General features: G+C 46.4%; 1 protein-coding gene across 17 annotated transcripts in view; it reads left to right on the top strand.

The window, feature by feature from the left end:
• The window catches only part of NCKAP5 (NCK associated protein 5), a 1134964-nt gene that overhangs the window by 1089638 nt on the left and 25141 nt on the right, over positions 1-20185 (top strand). For 15 of the 17 annotated variants that reach the window (XM_079924718.1, XM_079924716.1, XM_079924715.1 and 12 more), the window contains one exon: positions 1230-1372. In XM_079924718.1, the coding sequence (XP_079780844.1) occupies positions 1230-1372 (143 nt within the window). Of the gene's footprint in view, positions 1-1229; positions 1373-4455; positions 4589-20185 lie in introns of those variants that run through there. The other 2 variants (XM_079924714.1, XM_079924719.1) reach the window with 2 other exon arrangements.

The following is a 20185-nucleotide window of genomic DNA, read 5'->3' as shown; positions in this document are numbered from 1 at the left end:
CTAGTGGCGCAGTTGTTGAGAGTCCGCCTGCCGATGCAGGGGACACGGGTTCGTGCCCCAGTCCGGGAAGATCCCACATGCCGCGGAGCAGCTGGGCCCATGAGCCATGGCCGCTGAGCCTGCGTGTCCGGAGCCTGTCTCTGCAACGGGAGAGGCCACAACAGTGAGAGGCCCGCGTACCGCAAAAAAAAGAACAAAGAAAAAGAAAAGAAAAAAAGGAAAGTGGTTTTGAGCAGTCAATTCCTGGTTAATATATGCATTTGAATTAGTTATTTTCTTATCCCCGTATCAAAGATGGAAGGAACTGTACAGACCTCCCAGTGCTGATGAAAATACATTACCTCACTTCTGCTCACAAGCAAAATGCTGTTGAAAGGCTCTCACAGCCTGTCCTGTTGATAATCACTGAGGCTGAAGGATAATGACAGCAATTCTCCTTTCTGACATGAGGAAAGACTACACTCTGCAGGTTAATCTGCTATTATGGCTAATGGAGACATTTTAATCATTCTCTGCTAATCGCACCCTTGGCTACTTACAATGTAATCCATGGGCCAAGAGCAGCCCCTGGGAGCTTGTCATAGATGCCAGCTCTCAGACCCTGCTCCAGACCTACCAAATCAGAACCTGCAGTGGAACAAAAGCCTGGCCGAGGTATATGCACATATGAGTTTGAGACTGCCTGGCAAGACCTTTAAGGGCCTCTGAGCAGTTTCGCAAACCACCTTATTCAGAATGACCTTCATAAGTTTCCTAGGAAAATCAGGGTTCCCTGATCAAACATGTTTGGGAAAGGCTGTGGATTCACATCCTCCCTTTGGGAATTATGAAAATCCCCATTCGCATAATGAAGGCACTGAGAAGTCCTCCAAAACAGAAGCTTGTTTGTTATTTGATGTACAACACTGTTTGAGGAATGATCGGCGTTTCCCAAGCAGTTTGCCCACTGAACCCTTTCTAACATGAAAAATTTGTCAACATTTTTTGGAAAAGTGGTCCAAGCACAGTTTGCATTTTGGACTCCAAGGTGGACATCCTCCAAAGATACACGTAATTATGCAGACATTTCTGTTCGCACAGACTTGCAGGGGACAGAATGTTGGGAAACCAAGCTGTTACCATGTTTGGACCCTTCGGATTATTTCTGACTGTCTCCCCTACCCTCATCCCTAAACTTGTAAAGAGTTGAAGAAAGCTTGTTGTGATTTCATGTGCATTTCCTCATTTAGGAAAAATCAATTCCCAAATGCAGAGTGAAGCCAGGCCAAGGCCTCAGACTTGTTCATCGTTCGAATATGCTGAAAACACAACGGCAGTGGAGAGCAAGCCGCTTCTAGCCTGGGGGGGGGACAGCGCTGCTGCGGAGACCCAGGTAAGGAGAGTCGACAGGAGGGCACCCTCCGCCTAATGGTCCCGAGTGTGAAAAATGACCTCCTTAACCGCTTCTGTGATAGGTTTTAATGTTAAGTCAGATTTGTTGTGGGATTAGTGCATAAAGACCAAGGCTCTCCTTTCTTCCTGAATTATTAAGTAACACTGTGAGTTCTTGTAATTCTAATGATTCCATCCATCTGCACCCCAACTCTTGAGGTAAGGATGCTCTGCCCTGAGTAGACATTGTGGAACGGCCGTTCACTCTCCCAAGCCCTAAGAGCACCGCTTAGAATGATTCAATGATATTTTTTCATTATCAGTTACTTGGTCTTTTACCTTGCTCCTGTGAAACCAGTAAAGCAGGTATAATTATTTTCCCTTTTGGCATGAAGAAACTAAAGCCTGGAGTGGTCAGATGACTTGCCGGGGTCAGGGAGACGTGTGTTTCTTCAATCCCCATCATTTTTGCTGGGGATTCTTCATCCGCCCTGAGATGGCAAGCACACAGGCCTCCTGAAGTGTGATTGGACCTGGGGAGGAGCTCGGGGCTCCGGGAGTCTTGGGTCCTCCCTGGGTGCTATGTGGTAGTCCCTCCTCAGTGCCCTCCCGCTTACCTGTTCCAACTACTTACTTGGGCCGTATTCAGCCTGTTCACGATTTCTCAGCTTGCCGTTGGGCTGGTCCACTTCGGTGTCTTTGGTGGTACCTGTAGTGAGAAGAGTGGGAGAAAGGACATTAGGATCAATTACCTGAGCTTCCCGGCCCTTCCTTGGCCCTTGCTGCTTCTGCTGCCTTGGCTCTCCCAATCCCGGCATGAGGGGGCCCTGTCACTATCTCTACTAGGGTTGCTACCCAACCTTGATGACGAAATACCCAGATCAGCCCACATCTGAGATGCCCCACAGCCAGACTGGTAGAGCCTTCTTTCAGTCTTTAGCACCTCAGTATGGAAATGGTACCCTGGACAAGTAGGCGAAGCGATCCCCTGGGCCTACAGCCCTGATGTACAGCAGAGGACAGCAGCTCCAGAGATGCTGGACCACGGTCAAGGTCCGAGCAAAAGTTACTGGGACACTGACGTCAGAACTCAGCCCTCTGAATTCCACGTCCAGCACTCAGAGCAAGGGTCTGAAAGGAGTAAACCAGTGTATTCTATCATGACTTAACTGTTAAGTGTTAGGGTTTTCTCAGTTTTCCCCACAGCAGTAGTTCCCTACACGAGCAGACATCGGGATCAGCTGGAGGGTGGCGCACCTTGCTGCTCTCCACACACACCCAGTGTCCTGTGTGGCACAGATGGGGGGAGATCCAAACACTTCTACTAAATTCCCCGGTGATGACGGTGCTGCCGGTCCACAGGGCACACTTGGAGAAGCACTCTTTCAAGAACTCTGTGCTTGATTTGGGGACCAAAACATTGAGAAAATCCTAGGAGACATCCAGAGTTGGAGGGGGAAACAGTTCAGAAACAACAGGTGGCGATAGTGGCAAAGGACTCAAGCAATTCCAAGGAGAAAAAAAAGAGAAAAGAGAGAGAAAGAGGAAGGGAATTCCTCAGTGCTGGCCAGGAGGGAGCTACCCGCTCTATGTGCGATGGCAGGGCACTCCTCACCCAACATTCATGTTCCCCGACACACACACCTCTCCGGGGTCCCCTTCATCCTCCTGCACTAGCTTTGCCCATTGGAAGTCCTGCCCTGACTTGTAAGAGTCACAACTGTGGCTTGGAACTCACAACTCTGCTTCATTGACCGCCAGGGAAGGCAAGTTTAAAGTAAGAGTGAGCTTTATATTTCCAGTTCCAAGCACAGTGCCTGGTTCCATTTGTGTCTGTTGAATAGAGGAATGAAAAAATGCATCTCGTCATACCCAGCATCCTGCTGGAACTCTAGACATGGGGCTCTCTTGGGACCACTGCTATAAACTTGTCATCCTTCACAAACATCATCCTTGCTAGACCACCTCCTGTATAGAGCTCTGTACCCCCAGAACCTAGAACACCACGTAGCACAGAGTGGGTACTAAGATGCTTAGCACAGCATCTTTTGAATGGGTAGATGAATGATTCAGTGAATGAAGGAATAAAGGAAATAAGTAACTGCTTGAATTTGTAACCCCAGCTGGGGGGGCTTACATCCTGAAATGTGTTTTTATGATTTCCAACCAAACGGCACCCTCCCAAACAGGATTGACGTTAGAGACGCATCCCATACATCTGTGCCTGAACTCTCTGGGATCGGTGTGGCATAATCGGCTCTCATAGGGCAGCCTGCAAATGTATAAAAGAAAGCCCCAAATGCTCTTGATTCTGCACACAAGGGTTGCGGTCTTAGATATCAGTGTTCCACTTGTGTGCACGGCAGGAAGAACCATCCATATGGTATCAGCAACCTCCACAATTCCTGAACTTGGTGTTATTGCCACACCTGTAACATCCTCTTGGGCCAGACTGTGTGTGCATGTGAGTAAGCGGGGAGACCAAGTCCCCTGACCTGTGACCTGTCAGTAGATTCAAGGATTATGTATAAGCCCGTAGGCAGGCAGTTGTGTTCCTGCCTAAAGCCTCCTGTCCTTTTAGGCGCTGGACTAAAATTAGGTATTGGGTAAACATTTATTCTCTTGTTCCCAAGGTTGATTATTGTCATACCCTCTGATACTTGAAAGCCAATGGTGAGATCAGCTAAATAAATAAGCCAAAACATAAAATAAAAATAAATAAATAAATAAGCCATTAGGCCTGGGACAGCAGCTCTAATTGGCACTTGAGGAAAATAAGGCCCCATAAAAGCAGTGTACAACATGCAGAGCGGGTAACTGTGGGGACTGTCCTGTGACTGGGACGCAATGGCAGCGTGTGGTCAATGGCTTCATCAGTGCAGGTCCATATCTGCGGCTCTGGTAACTGAGCAGAATTCACCAGCTCCGCGTGAGGCAGACTGACGGACCAGGCAGACTGGGGGTGGGGCAGCGGGAATGCGATTCTGTGCACACACCAACAGCCAGGTACGAACATCCTCACAGGATGGTCTGCCCATTTTGACTAGCGTGAATAATCTTAACGGTCTCGTGTTACTCATTTAGGACAAGGTACCCAGAATGTGTGCGTACTCTGCCAGCGGTGGCAGTGGTAGTGACAGTGACCCCGACTATGGAAATAATGGTTTTGGAGCTGGAAGGGGCAAGTTAGTGAAAGCGATGAAGAGCGCCACCCCAGGTAATGCACGCCGGGGCCCCGGGACACTCGGGGCTCCTGTCTCTCGGGAAGCTGTCCGTCACGCCTTTCACTGGGCTCTGTCTCCACCCCGCTTTGATTTTACATCTCAGTTCCATGTCTCTCCCGAGATCTAATTTTCTGGTACTTATGGAAGATTGTCTACATGCATCAATTTGCTTTCTGGTATTATCTTAATGACGTTGCAGTGCGGTCTGTAAGGATTTTATTTCCAATCTGGCGTCTCCCAAAAAGTCTCCGGTGGAGTTATCTCCATAATGAAGGAATGACTATAAAGATAACTTGGTTCTTAATTACATACTTCGGCAAGTTAAGTCATCCAGTGAGCCATGGATGGGGTGTTCCCAGGCTCTCTGCTCATATCCTGCTCTGTAACTCTAGACCCGTTACCCATGTCATTATGAGCACGTCTGTTTATACGAGGTTCAAACTTTCTCACATTATTTTTATTTGAAAGAGAATTGGCAGTAGAAAAACCATCATCCCGAGGCATTTAAAAATATATATATTCAGATGGCATTTCCTTACAGATACAAGAGGACAGATGATCCCCTAACACAAAATGTGGTCTAGGATCTGCTCTTCTTCTAATCCGCTCTAGATTATCTGACATATTTTAATGATACAATGGAGAATCATTCTTTTTGTACTAATCAGCTTTTCTCAAATACTAATGTGGCAATTATGTGATGAAACCGTGACTTTCCTTTTTAAAACAAGCCTGATGTGTTGCTTTTGAAAAAAACGTAATCTAGCAACCCTGTGTGTTTCCGGTTTTCCAAGAGTCTTGACGTTTGTGATACCTGGTGGTAACATAGGTGTGTAAGGATAGTCATCAACCTGAGCCTCCTCTCTGTTGCTTGCGTCCTACAAGTCACCAGAGAAGCAGGACAGATGGGTGAATCCTGCAAAGGCTTACCAAGAGGAAAGTGGAGAATACCCCCTGGTGTTTTAGTTAGACTGTTGTCCTTGTTTGCTCTCGGGGCTGCGTCAGCGTCCCTCTGGTTGTGACAGATAAGGGGAAGGAGAGTTAATTATCATGGGTCCTTCCCCCTGAAGACGCCTAGGCCAGGCCAGCTCCCTAGTCCAGCTCTTACCCTGAACTTAACATGGGTCCACAGTGAAGAATAACCTTACCTCATTGACCCTCAACTGCTCCTCCGGCTCTAAAACTCCATTCATTTATTGAACAAATACTTATAAAAAGCCTCCTCTGGGCTAGCTTTCCAGCAGTGAGTAAATGGATGAAGATCTCTGCCAGACAGTAAAAAAAAAAATGGGTAGAATAAGCTAGTAAATGTATATAGTTTCTTGAAAGGAGATATGGAAAAGACAGGTTGAGCAGGGTAGGACGGGAAAGCAGGGCTGCTCCTGAGTGGTGGTTGGGTGGGAGCGGATGTTAAAATTTAAATAGAGGGCTTCCCTGGTGGCGCAGTGGTTGAGAGTCCGCCTGCCGATGCAGGGGACACGGGTTCGTGCCCCGGTCCGGGAAGATCGCACATGCTGCGGAGCGGCTGGGCCCGTGAGCCATGGCCGCTGAGCCTGCGCGTCCGGAGCCTGTGCTCCGCAACGAGAGAGGCCACAGCAGTGAGAGGCCCACGTACCGCAAAAAAAAAAAAAAAAAAGATTTAAATAGAGCAGTCAGAGCAAGTCTCCCTGAGAAGTTGGTGTTTGAGCAGACATGTGGTGGAGGGAAGGGAGTGAGCCCCTGGAGGATACCTGGGGGGAGCGCGTGACCTTGAGACAGCAGCAGCGGGCAGCCAGTGTGGCCGTGGTAGAGGGGGGATGTTGCAGGACGGGGAGGTGAGGTCCAGTAAACGGAAAAGGAGCCAGAGCTCTCGTACGGCCTTGCTCACCCTTCTGAGGTCTTTGCTTCTCCCCTGAGAGCCACGCATGGGGGCCTTTGGACATCTCTGAGCACAGGAGAGGCATGATCTGAGATGTTTTCAAAGGACCACTCTGGCTGCCATGTCGTGAAGACTGAAGAAGCAAGATCGACTAAGAGACAGTGACACTCATCCAGGCAAGATGTGTTAGTGGCTGGGACCAGGGTGGTAACAGTGAAAGCAGTGGGCAGCATGAGCTAATAGAACTCTCTGCAGCGAAAGGAGTGTTGTGTCTCGGCCCTGTCCAATACCGTAGCCATCACCCAGCCATGGCTTAGGAGCTCTTGCGATGTGGCTAGTGTAAGGAACTGAATTTCTAAATTTAATTTTTGCTGTCGTTTCCCTAAGAGTTCCATTTTCCTCTCTTTTAATTTGTTTTTATTTCAATTAACTTTCAATATTAGTAGCCAGATTTGGGTCACTGTACAACACAAGGAGAGACAATGGTCTCATTCCAGTTCTAATTAAAAATACAACATGAATCACTGATCGCTTGGAGATGGGGGTGAAAGAAAAAGCAGGGTCAAGGATGGTTGCCAGGTGGGGTCCTAGAAGGGACAGAGCTCTGCCCACTGCAGTGGAGAAGGCTGAGGTCGGGGGAAGCAGAGTGGTAATCGATGCTAAGTTCGAGGTGCCCATTGAGCAAGCAGAGGTGTGAGTAGTGTGAGTCTGGAGTTGGGGAGGTCAGGTCTCGTCTGGAGAGGTAATTGGAGTGTCAGCGTGTCGATGGCATCTAAGGCCCTGGGTCCAGCTGAGATCAGAGGAGGACAGAGTGCTGACAGAGAGAGGACCTCGCCCTCCCAAGTGTAAAGGTCGTGGAGAAGAGAAAGAACCAGCAAAGGAGACTGGGTAGGAACCAGCAGTGAGCGGGGCAGAGGAGAATGTGACGTCTCAGAAGCCAAGTGGAAAAAGTATGTCAAGGAGGAATTCCACGATTCCATATGCTACTTGCTAAAAGGAGGGACACAGTCTTCGTAGGCCCGTCTCTCACACTGGTAGTGGGGTTCCAGGGGTGGGGGAAGGAAGTGGGGATGGGGAAGGAGGGACGGTCTAAAGGCAGTTTGAAAACATCCTGAAAAAGGAAACAAGATTAAGACAAATTGTCTGACTCTGAATGAGGACGTACCTGAGGATGAGAGAAATCACTTTAGGGTTCAGAGTTTTAGCCCAGCTTGTTTAAACGAGTTGTGCAGAGCAAGAAGGGATATGCATTCGGTGATGGCTACGGATCCTGGTGAACAGTGAACTTGCTCTTTTACCTTTTTTTTCTATCCCCCTGCAAACTGAAGTGAGTCTCAGCCTCAGGTTTTTTTCTGTCTGTCCTCACTGTGTTCATCCTCTTCCCTCCAACCAGAGCAAATCCCTGTTTGAGAGGAGCAGGCTTCTTTCATGCTATTGCTTTAGCCTCTGTGCACGTGGTGCTTCTTGGGATAAGGTGCAGAGTAACCCTGGAAGCAGCGCAACCAGCAAGAAGAGCCTTCCCTCTAGCCAGGCATCTGCCCTCTGTCTTTAAACATGGACTTGTTGCCAGAACTCTGTCATCTGCCCACCCTGCCCGATCCAGCTACCCCCCAGCCCTGGCTGATGTCAGTGCTGCCAGGAAGGGAAAACGCGTGCAGACGGCTGGCGTGCCCGTGGGTGTGTGCTGGCTTCCAGCAAGCCTGGGAAGGGACGTTCAGGGTCGATGCAGCACCGGTAACTTTTTGGATGTAGGCAAAGTTGATAAGAAAAGAAAAGAGCAACAATTAAGAGAAAAACACTAAAAGGAGTACATGCCTTGGGTGTGCAGTAGAGATTTTCTCCCCGTTGGAGTCACGATTTTGCCTTGCTTTCGTCACCTGTGCACGTAAAGTGAGATTGCCCCCTAGCCCCGAGCCGCCCCGCCCCCCACACCCCCCCTCCCCGAGCCCATTCCCTCTTTAAGTAAAAAGGTTTTGTAATAGAGGTCCCCAACCTGCAGGATGGAATGTGCCAGTAGATCTTAAAGCCTTAGTGGATGTTCTCCAAGCTAGTTGGCCTTTCTGAAACACAGCCTCTCTCCCTGGTTCCCTGAAATTCCCCTCAGGTAGGGGAGGGTACCTGCCATTGGCAATCTGTCCTCCGAGGCTTCTAGGAAATGGACACTCAGTGGCCTCGACCTCTTACGCAAAAGAATCCTGCCTTCCAAAACCCTGCCTAAGGGCTCATAATGCACTCAGGTGAAGACACGTCTTTCCTTTCATGGTTGGTTTCTTTAGAGTGACTCTGAAATGTGTTTAGAAAGGCCAGAGTGTTAGCAGAGAGGCAGCGGTGGGAGCAGGTTTTAGCAGCTGGGTAGGTGGCGCAGCAGGTGAGGGGGTGGGTGGAGTGAGTCTGTGGCTTTGTTTCCATGGAGCTGCCACTCCAAATTGCCAGGCTAGACATAACAAATACTCCTGCCCCTTTCCTGCAGGTGGAGCCTGGGAGAAGGCAGGAGCAAGGGACAGAGGTGGGAAGGGGAAGGAGAGAGAGAGAGCAAACCAGGGCCAGAATGTAGAATAGGGAAGACCCAGTGGACGTGCAGCGATGAAGCCCCGGCGGGGCGGGGAGTCTCAGCCCTGACTGAAGGCCCTGGACCTGGTTGGCAAAAGGTGAATGAGCCATTTCTAACCAAGGCTGCTCCCCCAAGCTTCTGATTCATCCATCTGGCTGCCCACCACCATCACCTACCCTGCCAGGTACCTCAAGGGGCCAAAATCCAAGCTCGAACCTCTCTTTTTCCCTGTAGAAACGCCTGCCTTCCCGGCTCTCAGTCTTCTCATTCGTGTTCAGCACTTAGCACAGGGCCTGGCACATCATAGGTGTGGAATAAATGGTAAACAACATCATAAGTGTTGGAAAAAAATGCAACACAGGACTGGTTAAGGCTTTGCTTAACCTCATGCAACATTCATCATCCATTTGGGCCTTTCCTCGTCCAGAGAAAGAAAGACCCAGAGCCGCTGCCTACAGAGAGAAATTCTATAAGGACATGTCTCCTTCTCTGTATGGCTCTGCTAGAGAAATTGCTGAATCCATTTTTCCAATTTTTCTCCTGGATACAGACATAATTCAGCTTCCTCTTTTTTTTTTTTTTTTTTTTGCGATACGCAGGCCCCTCACCGTTGTGGCCTCTCCCGTTGCGGAGCACGGGCTCCGGACGCTCAGGCCCAGCGGCCATGGCTCACGGGCCCAGCCGCTCCGCGGCACGTGGGATCCTCCCAGACCGGGGTACGAACCCGTGTCCCCTGCATCGGCAGGCGGACTCTCAACCACTGCGCCACCAGGGAAGCCCTCAGCTTCCTCTTTAATGATGATTCTTCATGGGGGCTGCTGGAGGCATATCAGACTCCTCTGTGTTGTTTTGTCTCTTTTAAATGGTCCCGGTCCCCTGGCTTGATTTTCATAATCTCTGCCCCAACTTGGGACTTACTGTCACAGAGAGTCACTCTTATTGATGAAAAGGCATCACACCCTTGAGACCTGAAGGAGACAATGGTTGAGAACCTTTGCTCTTCCAGTATTTGTTCTTTGAAAATCTCTAAGTTGGAGTGGTTAGTAGATGAACAAGATTGACAGAAAGAATAAAAGCAAAGAAGAGAGTTGACCTCTACTCTAGTTCATCTGGTTTATTCAGCTCTGACTCTGTGTCCAGGCCAGTGCTGGACACTGGCGTTTGAGGGCAGGTTAGCGACATAGCCCTGCTCCCTCGATGCTTCTAAGCAGACCCACAGACTCGAAACGTCATCTGAGAGAGATGCTGCTCGAGTCCTAAACGGTTGTGTTCTACTGCCTAAGGCCATGCTCAGAGTGAGGAACCGGAGCTTCATTTGTTTTTAGTTTTCATAAATTGACTTCCCACTAGGGTCTATAGATCACTGTGCTCTCGAACTTACTTTCAAGAACACTCCCTCCCTCCTCTGACCCCTCACCCTCAAATGCAGTGATCAGGTCCAATGAGCAAAGCTCCAGAACCACGGTCCCACAGCCAACTGACGATGCTCCTCTAAAAAAGCCCCCGTTTCCTGAACAAGAAGTACGTTTTCTTCATTTCAAGGTGATTACATTCAACAAATTACAAAGAGCCAGGGCAGCTGAGTTAAAAACAATTGGTTTTGCAGTAATTAGAAAAACACAAGGACATGATGACTGTGGACCACTATGAAAAGGGACACTGAAGGATAACGGCTCCAGTTCCTGGTTAATTCCTCAGCTTGAATATTTTGAGATTCACAACTAATTATGCAGAGATGATGAATTTTAAAAACGCTGCCACTCTGTCTTGCCGAGGCCAAGGACTTTGGCTATTAATAGAGCAATCAGATTTTGCTATATTGTAGAGAATTCACGCAAAGTTGCATCTATTTTAAAGCGTTCATCTGGCACATGGCTTAAAGATGACAAATCGTTGTAATATGCCAAATCAGCATTGGGTTAAACTAAATCCAAACTCGTTATAATCATTCTGAGTCCCCCTGGAGAAGTCTTTAGTTTCAAATGGACACTAGCGGTAAGAGTTCTCTTTAGTCCTTCCTGGATCTTCTCTCTTATTTAGATCATTTTAAAGATTGGCTTTATATTGACAAGCTCATCCCAGCTTGAGGGGAATAGACACATGCAATAAAACACAAGGGATGTGTCTCCTGGCAGTAAACTTTCCTGCATGACAAATGGAAAGTACTGACCGTGACAGGCAGGCTGCTCTGAGACCCTTACTGGAGCCAGGTTCTCAAATTTCTCTCTGTCACCATTTATTCCCCATCAGAAAAGCCACAGCCCGTTCAGCTGTTCCAATTGGGTTTGCACTCTGCTGAAGTTTGGGGTTTTTTTTAGTGGGGAAAAGTGTCCCCACTTGTTATGCACAATATTGTTATGCACAATAACAAAACAAAACAGGAAACCCCACTAGCTTCTAAAAACCACGTGGTCAGAAGCTAACCGTCAGAAAGAACCCGCTGTGTCCTCAGACAGGCTTGAAAAGGGAGGCTGCGATGTGACCTGCATTTAATTAATTATTAAAGCTGCATACTGTGAGGCCCTTAAGAAAGCAAATGTCACGATGGACAGAATGAGTTTACCCTCCGATCAAAAGAGCCGTGTGCCGTGGTGAGGCCGTCGCTCAATTAAACTGGACCGCGGGATACAGAGGAGATGCAGACTAAGTCTGGGGACCCTAATGAGACATTCTGGAGGGAAGAGATGCCCCCCGGAGTCTGTCACTCTGTGATGGACATTCTCCCCTCCCCCCCACCATTACCACAGCTCCCCCAGTGCTACCACCTCAAGTTCCAACACAGCCCCAGACATTTAAACAGGAGCTTGCAAAGTAGAATTTCAAAGCACAGGACAAATCCTTGCTTGTTGTGGACTAGGTAGGGAGAGCACATAACACAGAGTGCTGTGCAAAATAGCAATCTTTGGCTGCCAGGACTGAAAGGAAGCTGGGCAGTGGATCTAAATAAATAAGCAGTGAATTGGATGCCATTTCATTTGTGAAAATGCGTGCATCTCCTCAGTCTCATGCAGGGGACGCAGAAGGACCTGCTAGACCTCCAAGGCCCCTGCCACCCTGCAGCCCCAGAAGCGCGTCTGAAAATGACTTTTGTGTAGCGCTCACCCATAATCCGAGGGATACCTCCAGTGTTCACTCTAGGTCATCTAGCCCAGTGGCTCTCAAACGGGCTGACTGTGCTCCCCACGGGATGCTCGGTGATGTCCGGACACATTACAGGCTGTCACAATTCACAGGTGGTAGGGAGGGCTGCTGTCTGGTACGTAGAGCCCGTGGACGCTGCTAAACCTCCTATAATGCACAGGGCAGCCCTGATAACAAAGCCGTATCCTGCACAGGATGTCAGCAGGGCTGAGAAGCAGCCGGGACGAGATTAACCTCTGCGTATCGGAAATGTCTGTTGGGAGGGACGAGCTGTCAAATATTTGTGCCGAACTGTAACAGCAGCCACATCCCCCTGCCTGCCCAGCGGGTGCACCAGGCCTGGCCCAGCTACCTGATGGGGGGTTAAGATGCACGTCCTCCGAGAGGCTTTGGAAGGGATGTCCGTGCTTCTGTCTGGGCCTCTCACAATGGCCTGTGGCGTCTGGTCCGGTGCCTCTGTCTGAGTATCAGGGACAGGGCGACCGTCTGAAGTACTAACACAGACCGCAGATTGTTTGAGGCTGCTACCCATTAAGCCTCTTATTAGTGTTTCATTTCTGTCTCTCTTAGAGAACATGTGCCAGAGGAGGCGGGACTCCTTTACAGACTTGCAAGTTACCCGAGGACAGTTGATCCTCACGCTGCTCTAGTGAAGCAGGTAAATTGCAGTTAGATGTTAAAAGAAGAAAAAACATCATCAGCAGGTGTTTGGGGTCCCTGGGGGACCTCAGCGTTTCCTACTTGCCTAAAAAGCGCATTGTGACATTTGGAAAGGGCCCCTTGCCAGGACCCTTCCACAGAATGGTTCAGACTAAGAAGAGGAATAGACCTAAAGCTATGCTGGCATCGTTCACTGCACCACAGCGCCCACGAAATCTTTGAGATGTGCACAAGGGCTCAGATACCCATCCTGGAGCATGCATGTGCCTTCTTGGACCGTAACTTACTGAGTGATCTTGAGCAAACATCTGTCTTGCCCTCATTCAGCCAATCCCGAGCTGGATGTCTTCAGGATCACCCCCCCACCCCCCACCCCCCGCCACCAGGCCTGATGTTCTATCGCTGTAAACAAAGCCTATAGTGACTCGGACATCAAGCTTCAGCTTTCAGGATCCAGCAGTCTCTGCTGTTTGGAGAGCTTCTCAGAGTTTTCCTCAGGTCTCATTTTTCACAACTTGATTTTATTGTTTGGATCCCAGAAGCCTCTCCCCTACCTCTGTGCCGCACGCCTCACATAGGTTAACCATCTTTACTGGTTTCTTGCTCATCCTTCGAGTCTTTCTTTGTGCAAACCAAGCAAATGCAAATAAATACTTTGTATATAAAGTAAAGCAAACTGTACACACTGTGCTGCATCTTGTTTTGTTCTGTTTTCCTCCAATTCACAACATATCCTGGAGATCGCTCCACGTCAGTACATAAAAGTCTTCCTCCTTCTTTTTCACAGCTATGTACTAGGTACATAATTAGTGGAACTAGTCCTCTATGGAATGGGTTCCCAGAATTAGACTTCTGAGTCATAGTAAACGCATCGTCAGAGGAGTTGGGCCGTTTTCACATCCACCTGCCGTGATTGACATGCCTGGTCCCCCCAAAGTCTCACCAACAAATTCAAGGTCAAACTGTTGTGCTCCGCCAATCTTACGTAGAAGAAATGTATTTCCAGTGTGGTTTGGATTTGATTTCTCTTATGAAGTGTAAGGCTGAGAACTTCTGCTTAAATCTACTTAAATGTCATTGTATTTCTGAATCTGTGAATCATCCGGGAGTGACCTTTGCCCAGTTTTTGACTGGGCCGTTAGTGGTTCTCAACACCATTTCTAAGAGCTTCGTAACATTTCGGGAGATGATTCCTTCATTTGTGATGCAAACTGTCCATGTCATTCCCAGTTGTTCATTTGCTTGGAACATCACTTAGGGTGTTCTTTGCAGTATAGAAGATTTTATTTTCATAGGGTCAAGCTCATCATTCTTTTGAGACAAGCCTTTGCTCACTCCAAATTTATTAATTTAAAAAAAAACTCATGTCTTTTTTTCCTAGTACCCAGACAGTGTGTATTTTTGTCCTCACATACAGATCTAACTTTTTAAAAAATTTTGACTATCCAGTTGTTCGATGTCCGTTTTATATTAAAGAGATACTTTAGCAAAGAGAAGATCAGTCGGTTTCCTTTATGACCAGCTGTGAAGCAGACAGTTTGGTAACTGAGGGAAAATGGAAAGATGCCAGTTTCTTCCATTACAGTGATTCACCTGGCCAACCTGGCCCTTTCATCCCCACATTCTGGAGTTTGCTGTGTCAGTCACTTCACCATCAGGCCTAATTAATGAAAAAAGGATCATATGACCCATGTCCAGGTGAAGGAATATCCTTTGTTTCTAAGGACCTTGTGGCGATTCATAGAGTGTGCTGTCCTATTATTGACTGATTTTTGGAGGACTCATATTACAGGCCTGAAGGTGTGCAAGGAAGGAAAGTTAAGTGTGCGAGAGGAGGCTCCTAGGCCATTTGGGCAGAGTGAAACCTCTCCTTTGGCCATGCTTATGGGTAGACTCAGTTAGTACTGGCCGGGGACTCACCATGAATCATCACTAAGTCCTGGGGGCAATAGAGAGGAAGCGTGAGGCATGGTCCTGCCCACACAGAGCTTACAGTCTAGTTGTAGAGAGAATAAGTTAGAAATGTTAAAAGCCACTAACAATACCAGCAGCATAGGGTATTCCCTGGTGGTCCAGTGCTTAGGACTTGGCGCTTTCACTGCCAGGGCCTGGGTTCGATCCCTGGTCAGGGAACTAAGCTCCTACAAGCAGAAAGGTGAGGCCCAAAAAAAAAAAAAAAAAAAAAAAAAAATACCAGCAGCATAGAAATAAGTTCCCAGAGTTTCCAAAAGTATGGTATAGACACCCCAGCCATGCCCATGCCTGCTTGTTGCTGTCACAACTCCTACTCAGTGACCTTACATCATGGGCCATCATAGGGTCTTATCTTCCCATGTCAGATGAAGACTTATTTTCCCCATTTCAAACGGAGTGGATCAACTCAAAGTCAGAACTCTAGATCTAGGCTTCTGTCCCTCTCCTGGGATTCCATAATCCCCTCCTCTCACCATGACCATCAAATTGCTGTTATCCCCATCTGCCTCCCCTGCTTGTTCCTTAACAGCAGGAACTGTGACCTTTTCCACTGAAGCTCTGGCACATGGCAAGGGCTTACTGAATGTTTATCGATGGGCTGGGTGTATGAATGGTCTATGACTCTGAGATTGAAAGCCAGCAGGGTTCCCAGCAAAAGGCATGAAGTAGTGAGGCTGTCTCCCTGGAGGGACTTTTGGGGTCAGTCTTGAAGAATCAAGTTTCACTTGGCATAAAGGAGAAGAGAATTTCTGCTTGGAGCTAGTGAGGGAATTGGGGAGTGAAAAAAGGGTCAGAAAAAGGCAGTGACCACCAGTCTTCCCCGTAGGCAGTTAGCAGGACAGAGGTCATGTGGCTTTACAAGAGAAATTTATAACATAAAGGTGGTACCAACTGGGAGTGGTTGTGATCTGTGTGTGCCAGTGAGTCTGAGAGGTGAGCAGAGGACCAGCACAGAACGCGGGTGATGAACAGCCTTGGTTGGATTTGCCGTTCCTGTTCCCAGAATCTGCCTTTCAACTTGAATCTGTCCTGCAGCCTTCGCTGAAAAACAACAAACAGAAAACTCGCCTCTTTCTCTCTCTCTCTTTCTGCTTTTTCTCCCCATATCTAATAACCTAGAGCTTTTGTGTTAGAAGAGAACTTAGAAGTTATCTTGTCTATCACTGGAATGGAAGATGCATGAGGGCAGGGATTCATCCCTATGTCATTTGTCATCATATATCCTTCACTCCTTTAACTTTCAAAGTGGAAATTTAGGTTAGATTCCATTTGCCTCTGGGAAACCCAGTGCAGTCCTTCGGCCTCACTCTTCTCATTTTGCAGATCAAAGAAAGTTGCTTTGAACAGTCAAATTATGGAGGGAACAAGCCGTAGAAATCGGTGGCATTTTTTTCTAGAGACAGCTACACTATTTGTGTTTCAGCTCCTTGAGAGCTGAAATCACACCTTAATACCTGGGCTGAGTACAGTGTCTGGCAAAACTTTAGGGGCTTGCCAGGTGTTCATCCAACACTTTTAGATATAAGATCATACCACCTCTTATTCCTGACTTATAGCTCAGAAAAAAGGAAAAGGGTCCTAGCAGTAGCCTCTGATGGAGAAGTTTGGTTTTGCATTTAATTAGCTATGAGAGTCTCTGGGTCTTACCCAGAAAAAAGATGTTGAATTAGATCAGAGGATTACAAATCTTTTTTAGTCATAACAAACTTTTTTTGAAAGCAAACTATTACAGAGACCCAATGCTTAAGACAGACAATACGTGTAAATTTTTGTAATGTAAATGTAAAAATTTACAAAACGTTTGTAATGTAAAAGTGTTAACAAAAAAAAGCAGGTTTGACGGGCATAGATGGTGCCCTGCTTCCCCAAGTCACTATAGTGGCAGCTGTAGTATTTCAGAGGAAACCCTACAAGGGTTTCTCAACCCTAACCAGACCTTAGAATCCTCCGATCGGGTTGCTATATTTAACAAACAAAACTACAGGATACCCAGTTAAATTAGAATTTCAGCTAAATAATGTTTTAGTATTTACCTAGGCGTCCAAGTTTATACGGTTTCCTATGTTTTACCTGGCAACTCTACTTAAGGAACTTGTAACCAACTAAATTCTAGACCAGTTAAAGCAAACTCTTTTGGGTTGGGTGTTCCCATTAGAATTTTTTAAGTCCCCCAAGAGATTCTAACATGCAGCCTGGGGGGAGTTCCACTGATCTCTGAAAAGCACAGTGTGAAAATTGAAATAGATGATCTGTAAACCACTTCCACCTCTAAAACTGTAATTCTAAGCAGATCACAATTTGTGATTTCAGAATTTCTAAAATAGTTCTTATCAGGAGAAAGACTATTTCTTATCACTTGGCCCCAGCAGGGAGATGGGTTAGTATTACTAGATTATGTTTGGGAGAGCCGTGCTCTCCACTTACACTTTGTGCACTTATAACTGAGGTCTGTCGAACTGTCTGCCACATCCTACAGAGAGTGCAGAGTGGAGAAGGGGGCCACGCCGGCCACTCGTCTGACCAGGAAGGCCCAGGTGCTCTTTCCAGCGTTGTCACCACCTGGCTCTGTGCTTCAGTTTCTTCCGTATAACGGGGGTAATAACAGAAAGAAAATAGTTGCTATTTCTTGAACTTCTAAAATGTGGCACACAAGTCCTCCGTATAGCTCATTCTAATCTCCACAGCAATGGTTCTCGAAATTAATTTTTTTAGATTTATTTTATTGAAGTATAGTTGATTTACAATGTTGTGTTCATTTCTGCCGCACAGCAGCGATTCAGATATACATATATATATATTTTTTTTTTAACATTTTTTCATTATAGTTTATCACAGGATATTGAATATAGTTCCCTGTCCTTTACAGTAGGACCTTGTTGTTTATCCATTCTATATATAATAGTCTGCATCTGTTAATCCCAAAGTCCCAATCCATCCCTCCCCCTCCCCCCCCTTGACAACCACAGGTCTGTGGGTCTGTTTCTGTTTCGTAGATAAGTTCATTTGTGTCATATTTTAGATCCCACATATAAGTGATATCATATGGTATTTGTCTTTCTCTTTCCAACTTCACTTAGTATGATAATCTCTAGGTCCATCCATGTTGCTGCAAATGGCATTATTTCGTCTTTTTTATGGCTGAGTAATATTCCATTGTATATATGCACCACACCTTCTTTATCCATTCATCTATCAGTGGACATTTAGGTTGCTTCCATGTCTTGGCTATTGTGAATAGTGCTGCTATGAACATAGGGGTGCAGGTATCCTTTTGAAATATAGTTTTGTCCAGATATATGCCCAGGAGTGGGATTGCTGGATCCCATTTGTTACTTGTAGATTTTTTAATGATGGCCATTCTGACCATTGTGAGGTGGTACCTCACTGTCTTTCTGACTTGCATTTTTCTTGTAATTAGCAACGTTGAGCTTCCTTTCATGTGCCTGTTGGCCATCTGTATGTCTTCTTTGGAGAAATGTCTGTTGAGGTCTTCTGCCTGTTTTTTGACTGGGTTGTTTGTTTTTTTTGTTGTTGAGTTGTGGTTCTCACAGTTGGATGTGCATCAGAATCCCATGGAAGCTTGTTAAGTAAGAAACACATTGCCAGGCCCCAAGCCCAAACCTTCTGGTTCCTTGGGTCTGGAGTGGGGCCTGAAATTTTGCATTTCTGACTAGTTCCCAGGTGCTGCCATTGCTTCTGGTCTGGTGATTACCTGTTGAGCAATACTACTTTCCAGATGCTCTGTATCATTCCCTATTGTAAATGGAATAAAACTGAGCCTTAGACAAGTTCAGTGACTTGTCCAAAGTCACACAGTCCATATCCGTACCCAGGTCTGCCAGGTGTGTCTGCCTTTTGTGCTCTGAAGAGTTAGTTTTAGAGAAAATTAAAGCAGCTTGTATAATTTTCAAGGGTGCTATTTTGGCTTTTAAATGGACAAGTATAAATTTCAGAAAAGATAAATAAGACAAAACGAATGCAGTCTTTCTTAAGCCGGAAAAAATGAGCAGATGTCTGTATCTAACGAGAATCTAAAGTCTGTGAACTCCAATAATGCATCAGATCGGCAGAGCAACACTTCGATACTGCTGGATTATGGTTGGAAGCTATTTTGTCCTTTGGAATTGTACTGTCAGTTCATAAAGACATGGTCTACATAACCCATTAGCGTATTCTTACCAGTGAAAGGCACAGAAGGAAAGAGTGAGCTCTTGCAATGTAGGGTTTGAAATACAGGCTAATGAAAGGCACAAAGTGACAATTTACTCACGAACGTTTGAAACCAGTGTTCATATCTTCCACATTTTAACAAACAGGCAGAAAACTAAACCTACACAGCTATGATTAATCTACTTTAAAGAAGGAAAAGTGAAAGTCCGATGGGAGGAAAAACGTTTTCCCTAACAACTAATTTGAAAACCTAAAAGACTCTCCCTTTCTCCTCTTGGCTTGGAAACAGCCATTTCTCTATATTTCTTGAATTCTTTTACCTTCCCAAAGGGTTTCAACTTATATTTAAATGAAAAGTCATTTCCCAGTTTTCTACAGTCTGGAAAATAGATCAACTATATCAAAATGAAAAATGTGACCGTATATACACTTAGCTTCCTTCAGGACATGGAAAAAAAGATGGTACCAGAAGCTGACCTGCGGAAGCCTCTAGAAAGGTCAAAATGCTCCACAGAAAACAGTGATGCCATTTTTCTTTCTACTTTTGTTAGTGTCCCCGATGTTACTTTCATTTCTCGAGAAACCTACAACTTTTCAGAGCAAGAAATATGCTCTAATGTGACATCCCTCTCAGAGGATTCAGTATCCTAATAACAAAGAATGACAGAGATGATGTGGACAGTTGATCAGTTACAATTCTGCTGTTTAAATGCACAAAATATCCAAAGCATGTTGTAAATTCAAGTGGCAGGTATCACAGTGCTTGATCTGAACTGATCTCCATGCATCCTGGGAGCACATCCTGACAGGCAACCCCAAAGACCAACTCCTCCAAGGTGACTGCTCTCTAAGGGATTGTTGTTAGAAGCATGGGGGCCTGAGACCATCAGCCACCCTGGGATCTCTCTTACCTTGCCCTCTTTTAATTACTCTAGATTACTCTAACAATTTGTAGATTGTTAATGTGATCATTTAAAAAGTTGCCAACTGTGAGTCCAGGAGAATTTCTCCTTCATTTTGATTTTCTCGTCTTCAAGTCTGAAAGCTTTTTAACTGTCTACATTTATGGCCAGTGAATATAGATGATTAAGCTTTCTTGCCAATAAAAAGACTAGGAACACTGGAAGCAGAAAGCCCTTTCTGTCCCTACATAAACTCCTTAACTTTGCTGAACCTCAGTTTTCTCACCTCTATAATGGGCACAACAGAATCTACCTCCGTAAAGTTGCAGGCATT

The sequence above is a fragment of the Stenella coeruleoalba genome (assembly GCF_951394435.1).
Source record: "Stenella coeruleoalba genome assembly, chromosome: 6".
Lineage (NCBI taxonomy): Eukaryota > Metazoa > Chordata > Mammalia > Artiodactyla > Delphinidae > Stenella > Stenella coeruleoalba.
Note: the sequence above shows the minus strand (reverse complement) of the source record. Positions and strands in the feature narration are given on the sequence as shown.